At 43.2% G+C, this 18,538-nt stretch overlaps 1 protein-coding gene and 1 pseudogene across 2 annotated transcripts in view; one reads left to right on the top strand and one right to left on the bottom strand.

Moving 5' to 3' along the window:
* Window positions 1-10,690, bottom strand: part of LOC110535054 — a 29,368-nt pseudogene extending 18,678 nt beyond the window's left edge.
* Window positions 10,691-12,461: 1,771 nt separating this feature from the next.
* Window positions 12,462-18,538, top strand: part of LOC110535900 (breakpoint cluster region protein) — a 49,594-nt gene continuing 43,517 nt past the window's right edge. For both annotated transcript variants that reach the window (XM_021621268.2, XM_021621267.2), the window contains exon 1: window positions 12,462-14,379. In XM_021621268.2, coding sequence (XP_021476943.1) covers window positions 13,038-14,379 — 1,342 coding nt within the window. In that variant the 5' untranslated portion in view covers window positions 12,462-13,037. The remainder of the gene's footprint in view (window positions 14,380-18,538) is intronic.

Genomic DNA, 18,538 nt, shown 5'->3' with positions numbered 1-18,538 from the left:
TGCATGTGCACCACGTAGTCACGTTCCGTTGTTTGTTTATTTGGTTTATTGTTTTGGCTTATGTTTCAATTTTTGAATAAATATGTGGAACTGCGCCTTGGTCCTGTTCTTACGACAACCGTGACAGACTCAATTAACAGAGATTCAGCCTAATCTGTCGTGTCCTTGACCTTTCAACCTTTTCAACCAGCTGTGGTGTGGAGGGTGATGCAGAACACACCTACTCACTCTCTGGCTTGGAATCTACTGCTGTTGCCTGCCGCAGGTTCTTCAGCTGCTGCTGAGATCTCTGCAGTCTCTGCTCTGCCTGGAAAAGCTGGACGTATCCAAATGACAACACACCTTATCAGCATTTTAAAAGAAACCAACATCATGCTTATAAATCTACTTGTAGGTGAATTTGGAATATGTAATTGACAACAATCTTTGATAATATGTCAACGTTCCTTTTTCAGGACCCTGTCTTTCAAAGATAATTTGTAAAAATCAAAATAACTTCACAGATCTTCATTGTAAAGGGTTTAAACACCGTTTCCCATGCTTGTTCAATGAACCATAAACAATTAATGAACATGCACCTGTGGAACGGTCGTTAAGACACTAACAGCTTACAGACGGTAGGCAATTAAGGTTACAGTTATAAGAACTTAGGACACTAAAGAGGCCTTTCTACTGACTCTGAAAAACACCAAAAGAAAGATGCCCAGGGTCCCTGCTCATCTGCGTGAACATGCCTTAGGCATGCTGCAAGGAGGCATGAGGACTGTAGATGTGGCCAGGGCAATAAATTGCAATGTCCGTACTGTGAGAAGCCTAAGACAGCTCTACAGGGAGACAAGATGGACAGCTGATCGTCCTCGCAGTGGCGGACCACATGTAACAACACCTGCACAGGATCGGTACATTCGAACATCACACCTGCGGGACAGGTACAGGATGGCAACAACTACCCGAGTTACACCAGGAAAGCACAATCCCTCCATCAGTGCTCAGACTGGCCGCAATAGGCTGTGAGAGGCTGGACTGAGGGCTTGTAGGCCTGCCGTAAGGTCCTCACCACACATCACATCACCGGCAACAACGTCGCCTATGGGCACAAACCCACCGTCGCTGGCCCAGACAGGACTGGCAAAAAGTGCTCTTCACTGACGAGTCGCGGTTTTGTCTCACCAGGTGTGATGGTCGGATTCGCGAGCATCACCCCTGGAATGAGTGTTACACAGAGGCCTGTACTCTGGAGCGGGATCGATTTGGAGGTGCAGAGTCCATCATGGTCTGCAGCGGTGTGTCACAGCATCATCGGACTGAGTTTGTTGTCATTGCAAGCAATCTCAACGCTGTGCTTTACAGGGAAGACATCCTCCTCCCTCATTTGGTACCCTTCCTGCAGGCTCATCCTGACATGATCCTCCAGCATGACAATGCCACCAGCCATACTGCTCGTTCTGTGTGTGATTTCCTGCAAGACAGGAATGTCAGTGTTCTGCCATGGCCAGCGAAGAGCCCGGATCTCAATCCCATTGAGCACGTCTGGGACCTGTTGGATCGGAGGGTGAGGGCTAGGGCCATTCCACCCAGAAGTGTCTGGGAACTTGCAAGTGCCTTGGTGGAAGAGTGGGGCAACATCTCACAGCAAGAACTGTCAAATCTAGTGCAGTCCATGAGGAGGAGATGCACTGCAGTACTTAATGCAGCTGGTGGCCACACCAGATCCTGACTGTTACTTTTGATTTTGACCCCACCTCCCCCCTTTGTTCAGGGTCACATGTTTGTGGAACTTGTTCAGTTTATGTCTCAGTTGTTGAATCTTGTTATGTTCATACAAATATTTACACATTCAGTTTGCTGAAAATAAACACATTTGACCGTGAGAGGACATTTCTTTTTTTGCTGAGTTTATGTGTACTCTGCATGCAGCAAAGTTGAAAATATGGGTTACAAAGCCTGTAAATTGGAAAGTTGGACATGCCATATCATTAGTTGGTTCTTCTGCTGAGCCAGAGACTATTCTCTCTCCTGTTCCACAAGTAGTTGTCTGGCCAGTTCCAGCATCCGCTGGTGGTTGAACACTGACTCCACCTAGTGGACATAGAAAACAACTGTGATACTGTTTCAGCACCTGAGATTGAGTTTCACCTCACACGACAGCCGGGAGCCACTACCACTGACCTCAGTTTCCCTTCTGGCATGGCCTTAAATAATGGTCCACTAAAATAGCACTCTATTACTATTCTACCCTGGAAAAGGGTGATGCCGTGAGCCTCTCAGATGCATGTCTAGTCTCATTACAAAAGGGTGGGCTTTCTCAAACAGATTGTCTGCCTTACCCTCTTCTTCAGCAACTCCACTCGCTTGATCAGCTGGTCCTTCTCCTCATCCATAGCACCAATGTCCTAAGGTTGAAAAGGTGTCACACCTTTCCACTGATCTCTGCAGTGGAAAAGCCAGAGCTCTTCAGTTGCTCACACTCCTTATGGTAGGTCTTGAATCGTTCCATTAGTTCTTCGTACTACAAAAACAACAGATCAAACACTATGCAATGATTAATCATATCTTAGTTATGCATTCCATCACATCTTTCTGAGCCATAGTGAACTTAAAAAATTATAAAATAAAGTTTTTAATCATGGCATCATAGTGTGATCTCTCTAGTCTAGCGAGAGGAGGAGTCATTAGCCCAAGTTCCCATTTTCTCATGTTATGCTTGCACCTTGAAGTCAGTGTTAAACAAACCTGGTGACAGGTGTCAGTGATGACACCACCCTGCAGGAACTCTGCAGGCACCTCCAGCTTAACCAGGAAGCGAGCCAGGTAAGCTCTCTTCTTCAGCTCTGTGATCCTCTGCAGCAACCAGAAGGATAGGGTGAATCACAGGTCACCAGGCCCTGTCTGAAACTGCTCCTGTCTGAAGATAGAGGACAGTGAGAAGCAAACACTCTCAGTGTTCTATTCAGTCATTGGTTCTACTGCTGAAATCTGCTTTGATTTTGTAAGTTGTCTGTCAAGAATACTTACAGATCAGACATATTCCCAGGTGGTTTGTATTTCAACATCCCTAGCAAAGTGAACATTATCTTTGCTGTTTGGTCAGGCATTTCTTCACGGATATCAATAGCTTACTGAAATAAATAAAATATGATTTACAATTCATTCACACATTTTACACACACTTTAGGTGACTGACTGATAATTGGAAACACAATAATAGTGGGGCTCAAAATGGGGTAGGTGTCATCATCAACATTACATTTGAAACATAATATCAACTGGGACAACTCAAAAGTATGAGGTTGTTGTTTACATTATCTTACCTTAGTGTCAATTTCAGCCAGAACATAACTGAGAATCTCCAGCAGTTGCATTGGCTCCAGTGAGTCGAAGGTGATGAGGTTAACGTTTTTCTTGAAGGGGTCTTTATTCAGGTGCTTAACAATAAATGTTGGTTGCTTGCTCATCTTAAAATCAACTGGTCAGCTAACGTTAAAGCGGGGTAAATAATTTTAGATAATGTTAGCTAGTCAAGAGGATTAGCAAAAATACAAAATCAAAACTAGCATTACGTTAGCTTGCTACGTACTGTAAAGTTAGCTATTTAGCTAGATACTGTTATAAAACGTTAGGTGAATAGCTTGAAGCATAGCTAGCTACACGCTAACAAGAGAGTTCGTATGCACAAAGTGGCCAGCTGGCTTGTCCCCTTGTTTATTTCTAGAAATACTCGTTTTAAACACCATAACAACGTTCACAGTCAGCAAAACAAGACCATTCGTATCCGTTTTGGTAACCAGGCACAAACGTACTCGAGCTGGTTGCTAACAGGAAGTCTTTCAGCTTGTTCAAGAGGGCAAAGATTGTTTGACAAGATAGTCGAGTGACTGCTCAAACAATGGAAATAGCTTCAAAATAAAAGTTATCCTCTTACTTGACCACAATATCAGACATTATAGTGTATTTTGCCTGTTGCAAGATGCGTTCAGTTTCTCTGATCTTACCCTCCCCTTTTCATAGGAGGGATTGAAGCTTATTTTTTAGTTCTAGTGGTCTGCCAAGGTGAGTAAATTAATATAAAAGATACAATCAGTAAATGTTTTAATAACGGGACATCGAAATGTGTTTTAAACAATAATGTTAAATATAAATTAGTTAAAAAGGAATTCTTGATTGAAATGTAAATATTCTTCATTAAATAATATCTGGAATAGTAGTTTAATTTCCATTCAACTAGATAGTACTGTCCCCATGCTGCTCCCCGCCAGGGGTCTGAGGATTCTGAAACAAAACTTAGGCTCTTGACACGCATCCGTGCATTGGTAGATGTGCTGTACATGGTTATAAACAGTTATTACACTGCTATAAACGGTTATTCTCACTGTTATCGACTGTTACAAACACGTATTACAAAGTCCCCCAGTGTCCGGTGTGAGGCGTGAAGTCAGGAACTCTGCTTGTCGGTTACTGCGTAGCAACCTTGCGGTGCCAAAAGCCCTGGTCTGCCCTAGAAAGCCTATGTAAATTACGATCGCCAGAACGGCCAAATCCATTTATTTTGGACATCCGTTTTGGGATCTAAAATTAGCTTATGCTGACATACACCAATCACGGGCCTTCAGACATGGAGGCTCGTGGTCTCATGCCTAATGGTGCTTTAAGAAAACTGGGAACTCGGAGGGAAAAACGAGCTAAAATCATGACACCAGTGAGCTCCATGTCGGAAAATCGGAGCTCTAGAAAGAGTCCTGACTTGGAATTCTGAGTTAGATGACCGTTCTAAAAATGTAGAATCCCAGTCGGAGCTCGTTTTTTTCAGAGTGGCCAATTGTCTTGAACAAATGAAGTCGGAGATACATCACAGATATAACAATGAGACAGATATTTCACACGATGTATAAATGTGAAGCATCCGCTTAACGTTTCCACTCACTATCAAATGTGGTATTGATAGGAAGCCCAGTGGCCGGAGAAGATTGATTTTGGCCGACATTCTGCTAATTTTCTCGTCGATTACACATGAATTTCTCAACACAGTTTTCTGTTCCCAAAACTAGAATCTGTTACGAACAGAGTGGACTACGTTTTGTAGACTTTAACTATGCCAAATGTTTACAAAACTGCATTGTTTAAGGCTTACAAAGGAAAATTAAGTTATTGCACACGCACTTCAGAGTTGGCGTTCCCTGTCGGAAATATGCAAATGTTGGTTAGAGCGCGATAATAGGATCTTGCTAGTTCGTGCGTGGCTCTGCCCATCTTGCTTGTTCTACCCACTATGACTAATTTGTTCCGATTTGATAGGACAGACTATGGTCTATATTTGTTTAGTTATACAAATCTTTCTAGACATTAAAACTAGTAGATAGCTGTCGAGTTCAAAACAATTGGGAACTTGGAAATCTCGGACTTCCGAATTCAGTGCAGGTCATCCAACTCGGAATTCCAACTCGGGAACTCAGGCCTCTTTCTAGAGCTCTGACTTTCCGACCTGAAGATCACTGACATGAATTGACCTCGTATTTTTCAGAGTTCCCAGTTAGTCACCATGATAGGCTGTAACGCGACATCATCCAGGTATTCTTAAGAAAAACTCTCGATGGCGCATGAAGCTGAAAGTATTTGAATTTGAAGCATGCCATATTGTTGAATGGGCCTGCATGGTACCAAAAAATTGCTAAGGATCATGGTGAAAGTGGCCATAACTAGCAAAGGATCATGATGTCGTAGTTTCATCCTGCCAGAGAGAGTCCGTTTAAGTGCACCTGCAAAGAGCCTGCATGAAGGCATGAGCCTCCTCGTAACCTGTCGGCCCATGATTGGTCTGTGTCAGCACGTGGTCCTGTGTGACAACAAATGCAGTAGTTAGAGTGGATCACTATTTAATTAAGTATCGCGATTTGTAGCGAACTTTAAAATCATTCAACATGGGGAGCGAACTTGATCATTATTTACTAATTTTAGAGCCCAAAACAGCCTTCAATTTTGTGGGGTGCGGCCATTCTGGCGATCATAATTTCGGCTTGGCCCATAAGACCCTCACAAATTTCTACAGATGCACCATTGAGAGCATCCTGTCGGGCTGTATCACCTCCTGGCAAATGTACCATCCGCAACCACAGGGCTCTCCAGAGGGTGGTGCGGTCAGCCCAACGCATCACCGGGGTCCCACTCCCTGCCCTCCAGGACATTTACAGCACCCAGTGTATTAAATCAAATTAAATTGTATTAGTAACATGCGCCGAATACAACGGGTGTAGACCTTACAGTGAAATGATTACTTACGAGCCCCTAACCAGCAATGCAGTTAAAAAAAATATGGATAAGAATATATAATAAATGTAACAATTAATTAAAGAGCAGTAGTAAAATAACAATAGCGAGACTATATACAGGGGAGGGTACCGGTACAGAGTCAATGTGCGGGGGCACCGGTTAGTTGAGGTAATATGTACATATAGGTAGAGTTAGAGTTATTCAAGTGACAATGCATAGATGATAACAACAGAGAGTAGCAGCGGTGTAAAGGGGGGGGGGGGGGGGCAATGCAAAAAGACTGGGTAGCCATTTCATTAGGTGTTCAGGAGTCTTATGGCTTGGGGGTAGAAGCTGTTAAGAAGCCTTTTGGACTTAGACTTGGCACTCTGGTACCGCTTGCCGTGCAGTAGCAGAGAGAACAGTCTATGGCATGGGTGGCTGGAGTCTTTGACAATTTTTAGGGCCTTCCTCTGACACCGCCTGGTATAGAGGTCCTGGATGACAGGAAGCTTGGCCCCGGTGATGTACTGGGCCGTATGCACTACCCTCTGTAGTGCCTTGCGGTCGGAGGCCGAGCAGTTGCCATACCAGGCAGTGATGCAACCATGCTCTTGATGGTGCAGCTACAGAACCTTTTGAGGATCTGAAGACCCATGCCAAATCTTTTCAGTCTCCTGAGGGGGAATAGGCTTTGTTGTGCCCTCTTCACAACTGTCTTAGTGTGTTTGGACCATGATAGTTTGTTGGTGAAGTGGACACCAAGGAACTTCCACTACAGCCCTACAGCCCCGTCGATGAGAATGGGTGCGTGCTCGGTCCTCTTTTTCCTGTAGTCCACAATCATCTCTTTTGTCTTGATCATATTGAGGGAGAGGTTGTTGTCCTGGCACCACACGACCAGGTCACTGACCTCCCTACAGGCTGTCTCGTCGTTGTCTGTGATCAGGCCTACCACTGTTGTGTCCTTGGCAAACTTGATGATGGTGTTGAAGTTGTGTCTGGCCATGCAGTCATGAGTGAACAGGGAGTACAGGAGGGGACTGAGCACGCACCCCTGAGGGGCCCCCGTGTTGAGGATCAGCGTGGCGGATGTGTTGTTACCTACCCTTACCTCCTGGGGGCGGCCGGCAGAAAGTCCAGAATCCAGTTGCAGACGGAGGTGTTTAGTCGCAGGGTCCTTAGCTTAGTAATGAGCTTTGAGGGCACTATGGTGTTGAACGCTGAGCTGTAGTCAATGAATAGCATTCTCACATAGGTGTTCCTTTTGTCTAGGTGGGAAAGGGCAGTGTTGAGGGCAATAGAGATTGCATCATCTGTGGATCTGTTGGGGCGGTATGCAAATTGCAGTGGGTCTAGGGTTTCTGGGATAATGGTGCTGATGTGAGCCATGATCAGCCTTTCAAAGCACTTCATGGCTACAGACGTGAGTGCATGATCACACAGTCATCCAGAACAGCTGGTGCTCTCATGCATGTTTCAGTGTTACTTGCTTCGAAGCGAGCATAAAAGTAATTTAGCTCTTCTGGTAGGTTTGTGTCATCATCTAGATGGCAGAGACTGTGCAGGTGCATCAAAGCTGGGGACCGAGAAAATAAAAAACAGCTTCCATGTCCAGGCCATCAGACTGTTAAATAGTCACCACTAGCCTGCCTTCACCCAGTACCCTGCCCTGAACTTTAGTCACTGTTACTAGCCAGCTTCCACCCTGTACTCAATCCTGCACCTTAGAGACTGCTGCCCTATGTACATTGTCATTGAACACTGGTCACTTTAATAATGTTTACATACAGTTTTACCCACTTTATATGTATATACTGTATTCTAGTATACAACTACTGCTGTACACACCTTTTCTATTCATATACGCTCCATACTGTCTATACACACCGTCATATACTGTACATATACAGTACACTGAGTATACCAAACATTAGGAACACCTTCCTAATATTGAGTTGTACATGACCAAAAACATTTTATTTGGATTTGATTTAGGCTTTCTAAGACACTGGGGGCCTGTGCCATGGATATTACGGTTGGCTCTCTTTGGCAGGATGAAAATGACAACATTGACCATGATGCTTTGCTAGTTCCGGCCATTTTCACCATGATCCTTAGCGATTTTTGGTGCCATTTAGCCCCATTCAGCAATTTTCCATATAGGACACATTTTTTCTGTAATTTTCATTAGAAGAGCCCTTTTATATTTCTGGATTTGAACATTGTAAATAATAGTTCCACAACAGACAACAACAATATGGTTGGCACAATAGTATTGCTGTGTCTCTGTATAGTTGAGGGTATTTTGGTTCAATAATACTGAAGTCAGTTTTGGTCCCAGAGGGGATCTCAATGCTGTTACACAAAACCAAGTTAACCTGACTTAATGAAACCTGAATTTAAAAAATAAAAATGTACTTGTCTTTATTTTAATTTTAACTTTACATTATATTATTATAGTAGATCATTGGTTAATACAGACTACACCTTATTTATTTCTACCCACATTTCTGTCCACAACTTCTGAATCAGGTAATAATTAAACAGATACATGTACTGCCTTTCCAATTGATGTAAACTTTCCACACAAATATTAATTAGAAAAACCAAAAGACCTGTTATTTTGTCTGTTGTTTTAACAATGTAATAATAATATATGCCATTTAACAGATGCTTTTATCCAAAGCGACTTACAGTCATTTCTGCATACATTTTACGTATGGGTGGCCCCGGGAATCGAACCCACAACCCTGGCCCTGCAAGCTTCATGCTCTACAGGACCACCATTAGAATGTAATAACATAGACATTAAAACCAGTAGATAGTGATAGCGCTTTCCTATGAAAAACTCCCGATGGCGCCGGAAAGTATTTGAGTTAGAAGCACTCCATATTGCTGAATGGGGCTATATGGCACCAAAAATCGCTTAGGATCATACAGTATTGGAACAATATGATAGTGTCTGTTGTGGAACTATTATTTCCAATGTTCAAATCCAGAAATAGTAAAGGGCTCTTCTACTGAAAATCACAGAAGAAATTCTAAAATTTACTGAAATGTAAACACCTCCCCCACTCAATGATGAGCTCTGTACTCACTGTAAAAGTGCAGGATGACAATGAAAGAAATACAGTCTTTCAGTCTTCAGGACTGTCCAATAGCGTATGATCAGAAGGAAATAATATGAATGAAGTTAAAATTCTCCATCATTCATACGAATTCAGGTTAGTCAAACAACACCAAATTTGTAGCGTCGTAATGCTGTAGCTACTATTTGACAGGAGGTCGTACGAATGGGGCTTGTACGGAGAGACAGGGTAAGGAGTAGTAAAGCCCTGACCAGGACCTCTCAGCCCTCCTGTCCAAAGTTCTTTGTGAACTCCCTGATCTTGAACAAGTCCTTCGTGCTGACTGTTGATCTTGTGGTGGATAGTGAGCGCAACATGTCAGACTGGATGACAGAGGGACACAGAGAAGACAAACAAAATCATGATTCAGCAATTACACAAATATAAGCGTCGGTTTGCAATGCCTGGATGTGTATGTTGAAACAGCATGTTCCAGTATGTCAAATCAAATCAAATTTTATTGGTCGCATACACATGGTTAGCAGATGTTAAAGCGAGTGTAGCGAAATGCGTGTGCTTCTAGTTACGACAGTGCAGTAAAATCTAACAAGTAATCTAACAATTCCCCAACAACTACCTAATACACACAAATCTAAAGGGGTGAATGAGAATATTTACATATAAATATATGGATGAGCAATGGCCGATCGGCATAGGTGCAATAGATGCTATAAAATACAGTATATACATATGATTTGAGTAATGTAAGATATGTAAACATTATTAAAGTGGCATTATTTAAAGTGCCATTGTTTAAAGTGACTGATCCATTTATTAAAGTGGCCAGTGGTTGGGTCTCAATGTAGGCAGCCTCTCTGAGTTAGTGATTGCTGTTTAGCAGTTTGATGGCCTTGAGATAGAAGCTGCTTTTCAGTCTCTCTGTCCCAGCTTTGATGCACCTGTACTGACCTCGCCTTCTGGATGATAGCGGTGCGAACAGGCAGTGGCTCGGTGGATGTTGTCCCTGATGATCTTTTTGGCCTTCCTGTGACATCGGGTGCCGTAGGTGTTATGGAGGGCAGGTAGCTTGCCCGCTGTGATGCGTTGTGCAGACCTTACCACCCTCTGGAGTGCTTTGTGGTTGAGGGCGGTGCAGTTGCCGTACCATGCTGTGATACAGCCCGACTGGATGCTCTCGATTGCGCATCTGTAAATGTTTGTCAGGGTTTTGGGTGACAAGCCACATTTCTTCAGCCTCCTGAGGTTGAAGAGGCGCTGTTGCGCCGCCTTCATCACACCGTCTGTGTGGGTGGATCATTTCAGTTTGTCTGTGATGTGTACGTCTCACTCTCCACCTCCGACAGCTTCCTAACCATCATACAACCTGCCAGAACACTGAGGACAGACTCCCCTGCCTGGGAGAGAGAGAGACAGACAGACAGAAGAGAACGAGAGTGAGAGCGAGAGAGAGGAGAGTGAGACAGAGATGGGGGAGGGAGATAGATAGCGAGAGAGACAGAGAGGATAGTGAGACAGAGATGGGGGAGGGAGATAGATAGCAAGCAAGAGAGAGAGAGAAGGGGGGGTAGAAACAGCTGGTCCGGGACAGGGTAACCCGAGAGATAATAGAGAGAAAGAGAGAGACAGACAGAGCCAAATTACAGAGAGAATGCATAAGATCACACAATATACCAGATAAGCCAGTTTTTGAAGCCGGTTTTTAAAGGGACTTTAAGTAAGTCCCTAGTCATATAGTAAATAGCTCATTGATTTCTATAATATATTGTTGTTATTTTCAATAAATGTTTTTTAACTTTAAACAATTTTTTTTTTTTTTTTGGTGATTAAAAAAAAATATAATCCAAGTAAACATTTTTCAGAGGGACTTTTAAGTTGAAAAAAAAATCTGTATGATCATGTGACTCATGGGCTCCCGAGTGGCGCAGTGGTCTAAGGCACTGTATCCATCTCAGTGCTAGAGGTGTCACTACAGACCCTGGTTCGATTCCAGGCTGTATCACAACTGGCTGTGATTGGGAGTCCCATAGGGTGGCACACAATTGGTCCATCGTTGTCCGGGTTTGGCTGTCATTGTAAATATGAATTTGTTCTTAACTGATTTGCCTAGTTAAATAAAGGTTAAATAAAAATAAATAAATACAACTTTCACATGGAAGTCAGGGGGGAGGTGAGATCAGGTGGGACCATTCTAGCCAATGAGAGGGCAGATACACGTTTGAATAAAGGGGCCAATCTGTGTCTGTGACAGCAAGGGCAGCGCCATTGAGACTCCATCTCCATTTTAAAGTAGTCAATTTCTTCTTCTTCATTGGCTGATTGCTCCCAACTCATAGGAATCCTCACCCAGTTGACTACTTTAAAATGGTGGAAGGCCTCAATGGCAATGTCCATAATAAAATCGTATATATCATGAGTCCAACTCCAATATCAAAGTTGTCGAAATGTTTATTGATCAAATAAGCCCCACGTAGAAAATTAGCATTTCATGTTTTTCATGGCCAAATTGACAATCTTTCACTGGCCTCCATAATTTTTTTATTTCGTGTTCGTGTTTTGTTTAACAGATAATTTGGCGGAGAAAAAGGTAGCCTATTAGTTAGCGCGTTGGGCCAGTAACCGAAAGGTTGCTAGATTGAATCCCCGAGCTGACAAGGTAAAAATCTGTCGTTCTGCACCTGAACAAGGCAAGTTAACCCACTGTTCCTAGGCCCTCTTTGTAAAAAAGAATTTGTTCTTAACTGACTGGCCTAGTTACATTTAAAAATCTCGCTTCGCCTCTTTCTCTCTGAAGAGAGAGTGGGACAAGCTGCGCAGACTCTGCCACCAGCGCACACGCAGAGTTGTACACAGGTTCTTGTCTGTCTGGATTTCTCTTTTGTACCATTAGATGGAGACAAATATCGATATTTCAGACGGTATATATACCGTAATAAAACATGTCTGTTTTTAATCTTACAAAATGGCAATAGATTAGTCTACATTATTACTTACATAATATAGACCATATCATTATCAGGTTTTCTTCAGCATGGATTTCTTGTTTTGCCGACGTGCCTGTGTCTTTAAAACTGGACAGACCCTCAATCACATCAAAGTCCCTCCCTCTCTTTTCAGCACTAACTCAACCTAAATAAAATGAGCAAAACACAGTAACTGTAGCGTGCGATCCAACGAAGTGTATATCATGTGTGGTGGATCTAAGGTTAACGAGAGAACATTCGAACTAACTTTCAATTAGATGCGGAGTAACGAATTAACACGAAAAACGGGAATTACACTGGAAATTTAAAAGTGTTTCACTAAATCATTGTACGGAACGTCTGGATATAGCACAGTGCTGCTGCTTTTACGATGAATGAAGGACCATTGTCTACTGACATTACTTACAGAAGATAAGGACACTTTCTTTATGTTTTTGTTGTTGCAGGTATCTGAACTGGGTCGTCATTCTCAGTCCTCATGGCATTCTCTACTATGCGAGCTGATATTATGTTGATAACTAACGTTAGAACCATAAGAAAAAAATGTGCACGAGTCTTCTGAAAACTGTATTCAGTCAGTGACGTGTGGAAATAGCTTCTAATGGCCATTATAAGTCATACTTTAGAAATTATTTTGATTGGAAACTAATCATATCGTTGAGTAGAAATTTTAGTAGAAGTTTCTACTCTATTCTCAGTGAACTAAGTTATTAAAACAAAAATGGTTGAACCAGTGGGTTTTGTGGAGGCTTGGAAAGCCCAGTTCCCGGAGTCAAATCCCCCAAACATGGAGCTGAAATCATTGGGGGATGTTGAGCAGGAGCTGGAGAAATGCAAGGCATCTATCAGGCAGCTGGAGTTGGAGGTGAACAAGGAGCGCTTTCGGATGATCTACCTGCAGACGTTACTGGCCAAGGAGAGGAAGGCATATGATGGACAGAGATGGGGCATCAAGAGGATGTCCCTAATGAATATTGGAGACCAATCCAGTGTTTCAGACACCCAGAGATCCCACTTAGATGAGCATTCATTGGAGGAGCAGCCAGGAGAGGCAGTTGACACAGGGTGTAAACAGTATCCAGAGGGAGAGGTGGATGGGGTGTCTCCCTCCAAACAGAGTGGTGGCTTCTCCCCTCACAGGTCGACAGCGGGTCCTCCAGACACACATCTGGACAGGGTAGGCATGGGCTCAGTAGCAGCACTGAGGTCCAACTTTGAGCACATCAAGAGAGCCAACTCTCACACGGCAGGAGATGGGAAAGGGGTTGGTGGGACAGAGAGACCCTTCTACGTGAACATGGAGTACCACCATGAGAGAGGCCTCGTGAAGGTCAATGACAGGGAGGTCTCAGACAAGATCAGCAGCCTGGGCTGCCAGGCCATGCAAATGGAGCGGAAGAGGTCCCTGCACTCCCTGCCCGGGAACCTATCCACTGCGACGGGGGAGATCCGCAAATCTGTCCTCCGAGGCAGATCCACGGAGGGTGGCTGTGGCTACAATGGGCTGTTTGATGATGCAGCAGAGGTGAACCCACATTTCTTCAAGGACAGTGTGAGCCGTTCCAATGGGGGGAGACAACCGGCAGACTGTCAGCCCTACACCAGTGTGTATGTCGGGGGGATGATGGGGGAGGGGAGGATCATCCACATCAGGGACCACAGTGTGGAGGAGGACTCCCACCTCACCTGGCCAAGGCGCTCCTACTCACCGGGGAGTTTTGACGATGTTGGGGGCGGCTACACCCCAGACTGCAGCTCCAATGAGAACCTGACGTCCAGCGAGGAGGACTTCTCCTCTGGCCAGTCAAGTCACGTGTCCCCAAGTCCCACAACCTATCATATGTACAGACCGAAGAGCCGCTCTCCGTCCCAGATTTCCCAGCAGTCCTTTGACAGCAGCAGCCCACCCACCCCTTTGTCTCAGAAACGTCTGAAGCAGCAGGTGTTGGTGTCCGAGGCCTCCATCGTGGGTGTCCGTAAAACAGGTCAGATCTGGCCCGACGATGGGACCTCCACTACGTCTAGTAGGACCTCGCATGACAACAGTCTCCATGGAGATCTGGGTAGGTCTGCAAGGACATAGTCTCTGTCCTTTTGTAATCAAGATATTTTCTATCCTCTGTTTTAATTTCCATTTGAGACACTGTATAAAAGCACGAGAATTGTTAATGCACCCTAGGGCTCAATAACCACTGCCGTTTCATGTTTATTAGAGGTGCCTGTACTTGCCCTAACCTAGACCCCTCAAGCGCGGATGTGCTTTCAGTATATGTCCACCTGCAACATGTCGAAGGAAAGGAAGGAATTATTTAGATCTAGTGTACCATGCATCTGCCAAGAAGTTTTCCATATGAATACATTAAACCATTAGCACAGCCCAACCATTGCAAAGCACCCTAGTGCTTGTGTGGTTCTTTGTAGATTGTACGACTGTTTTCTTTTCACTTTGTAAACATGCCTCCCCCCCCCCCCCCCCCCCTTCTGCTCTCCTATTGAGTTGCCTAGTGCTCTTGTGGACATGCCCTGATTGAGACAGTGCGTGCCCTCAGGCTGCCCAGTCACTCGGCCCTGTCCACCGAGTGTTTTTGTGTCAGCACACATCAGCGTTGTTGTCCTTGGCTAGAAGTAATTAACTTAAAGGGGCTTGTGTAGCGTGATGAATTTAGGGAGGCTCTTTGTTGGGGGTGGGGAGGAAAAGGGCTGATAACTCTCACTAAAAAGAGGACGAAGGGCTCAAAGTGTGTCACATGGCTTCCCATCAAATCTCAGGCCTCAGTGTTTCCTGTTGTGATGTGTGAACACAATAGGAGAATCACTCATGCAGAGTATGTATTGACACTGCAACAATGTAGCAATGTTAAGTGGGATGGGGTGGTCTTACTAGGTGCTGCCAAGGACAGAGAAGAGAGTGAGTTCCCATGCAAAATATTTATGAAAGCTTTAATACATGAGAGGCTGTATGATTTGTCTATGATGGTGATTAAATTAAAGAAATACATGTCTAAGTGAAAAGGGGTGACTCAATGCCACATATTACATGATTTCACTGAAGTCTTAACAGACGGTCGGTCTGTTGTAGTGAATCAGGCAGGGTCATTCGTTGCTAGGCTCAACAACTAAAAAGCTATGCTAATTCATATGAGAAGAGCCAGAACACATTGTTTGACGTTATTACAAAAAAACACATGCTGTTTGGTGCAGATTTTCAGTAGCAATTGTTGAGAACAGGCTGTTATGTCAGGTGTTAGGCTGGAAAGCATTTTAAATCAAACATGCAATGAACAAGCAAATTGTCTGAGAACAGTAAGCCAGTGTTTGGCTCTTCTGACAGAAATATAGATTCCTTTTGACTTGTGGTCAGATATTGAGCTTTTTGATATTACAATAACACTATCATGGGTTGTTTTCTACATTGTCTCACCACATTGTTGTTTCTTCACAATAACACCCATTTACCAATGCTGCTTGACTTGTAGGAAATGGGGAAACGGGCTATCCGATACAAAGACACATGTTTAGACTGAAGCCTTAGTAAACTGGACAGTTAGCTTACTGTGATTGCTGCTGGTTAAATGTTCAGCAGAAACAATGCTGCTGAGCCTGGCCCTGGAGTGGTGGTCTAAATGGCCGTGTTGCTGAGGTAACGGTCCTGCTGCAGGATCACTTCATGTAAACCGGGCTTCGTGGATTAATGGGAATCTGGATTTATTTTCTGATGTCGTAAGGACATTAGGGCTATTGCGCACATTGCTGGATCAGTGCTCTGGTAAGCAGTGGTTTTGAGGCGAGCATGACAATCCACTATTCTCTATTTTGGTCAGTGATTCTGAGCGAATATGGGAAAATCTGTTTTTCTTTTTGTTTTAAAACTCATTGCAACATTCAGTCAAATCCATTTAATCTGCTGAGTAAAGCTAGCTTATAATGTCAATGTTATAAAGGGCCACTGTGCTCCAGTTACATAAGTGTTCTGGTGACTATTTAGCTTTACAAGAATCAGATTGACTTTATTTGCCAAGTACATTTGCACATACCTGGAATTTGACTTTGTGAATAGGTGATGCCAGCCATAGACAATATGCAGACACAAAGCCAGCATAAATAATATAAATACAGTAAACGTAAAGCTGATTTACAGTGAGGATACAATTTACAGACATACACTGACTATACCAAACATTCGGAACACCATCCTAATATTGAGTTGCACCCCCCCCCCCCCTCTTTTTGCCCTCAGAACAGCCTCAGTTCGTTGGGGCTTGGACTCTACAAGGTATGCTGGCCAGTGGCGGGCAGTGCTTTTAAAAATGAATGAATTAGCATGACTGTCATTCATATTCCATTCACCCAGCTCAATGTAACCTTGATCGGTTTAGGCTACTACATGATACTCACGTTTTCCTGTGCCCATCACGAGGTTACTATAACCCTATAAAAATAAAATAATTCAACAGAATGGGTGGAATGAACACACCCCTGATCACACGCAAACACAGTTCACTTTCATAGCAGAAATATAAAAACAGCATGATCACTTTGCTTCTTGCATATATAATTCCTTCTTGCAACTATCTACACGTTAGAGGTCGACCGATTAATCGGAATGGCCGATTAATTAGGGTCGATTTCAAGTTTTCATAACAATCGGAAATTGGTAATTTTGGGCGCCAATTTTCAGATAAAAAAATATATATATATATATTTTGTATTTATTTAACTAGGCAAGTCAGTTAAGAACACATTCTTATTTTCAATGACGGCCTAGGAACGGTGGGTTAACTGCCTCGTTCAGGGGCAGAAAGACAGATTTCCACCTTGTCAGCTCGGGGGATCTAAATTTGCAACCTTACAGTTAACTAGTCCAACGCAATAACGACCTGCCTCTCTCTCGTTGCACTCCACAAGGAGACTGCCTGTTACGCAAATGCAGTAAGCCAAGGTAAGTTGATAGCTAGCATTAAACTTATCTTATAAAAAACAATCAATCATAATCACTAGTTAACTACACATGGTTGATGATATTACTAGATATTATCTAGCGTGTCCTGTGTTGCATATAATCTGACTGAGCATACAAGTATCTTAAGTATCTGACTGAGCAGTGGTAGGCAGAAGCAGGCACGTAAACATTCATTCAAACAGCACTTTTGTGTGTTTTGCCAGTAGCTCTTCGTTGTGCGTCAAGCATTCGCTGTTTATGACTTCAAACCTATCAACTCCCGAGATGAGGCTGGTGTGACGGAAGTGAAATGGCTGGCTAGTTAGCGAGTGCTAATAGCGTTTACAACTTCACTTGCTCTGAGCCTTGGGGTGGTTGTCTCCCTTGCTCTGCATGGGTAACGCTGCTTCGATGTGGTGGCTGTTGTCGTTGTGTTGCTGGTTCGAGTCCAGGGAGGAGTGAGGAGAGGGATGGAAGCTATACTGTTACACTGGCAATACTAAAGTGTCTATAAGAACATCCAATAGTCAAAGGTTAATGAAATACAAATGGTATAGAGGGAAATAGTCCTATAATAACTACAACCTAAACTTCTTACCTGGGAATATTGAAGACTCATGTTAAAAGGAACCACCAGCTTTCATATGTTCTCATTTTCTGAGCAAGGAACTGAAACGTTAACTTTCTTACATAGCACATATTGCACTTTTACGTTCTTCTCCAACACTTTATTTTTGCATTATTTAAACCAAATTTAACATGTTTCATTATCTACTTGCGGCTAAATAGATTTTATTGATGTATTATATTAAGTTAAAATAAGTGTTAATTCACTATTGTTGTAATTGTCATTATTACAAATACATTTTTAAAAAATAATTTAATCGGCCGATTAATCGGTATCGGCTTTTTTGGTCCTCCAATAATCGGTATCGGTATCGGCGTTGAAAAATCATAATTGGTCGATAATTACACGCTCTCCTCCTCTCACTTTTTGTCTTCACTTGTAGACTTCAGTGTATAACACATCCGCTGTCTGTGACCAGGTGAAAAAACCTTTCAAAGACAAACCTTCATATCATGACTGCTAACCGCTACGCACAGCTTGTTTATTGTCACCTCATAGTCAACATAGCTACTAGAACTAACACTTCAGTAAACCCACTACAATCATGCAATACAGTCAGCAAGCAGTTTAGCAGTTACAACAGCGGGCCCAGATGGTAATACATTATTAAAATCAAAAGCTTACCATGACTTGGAAGAGATTCAGTGTTGGATAG

Source organism: Oncorhynchus mykiss, chromosome 11 (assembly GCF_013265735.2).
Source record: "Oncorhynchus mykiss isolate Arlee chromosome 11, USDA_OmykA_1.1, whole genome shotgun sequence".
NCBI lineage: Eukaryota > Metazoa > Chordata > Actinopteri > Salmoniformes > Salmonidae > Oncorhynchus > Oncorhynchus mykiss.
Note: the sequence above shows the minus strand (reverse complement) of the source record. Positions and strands in the feature narration are given on the sequence as shown.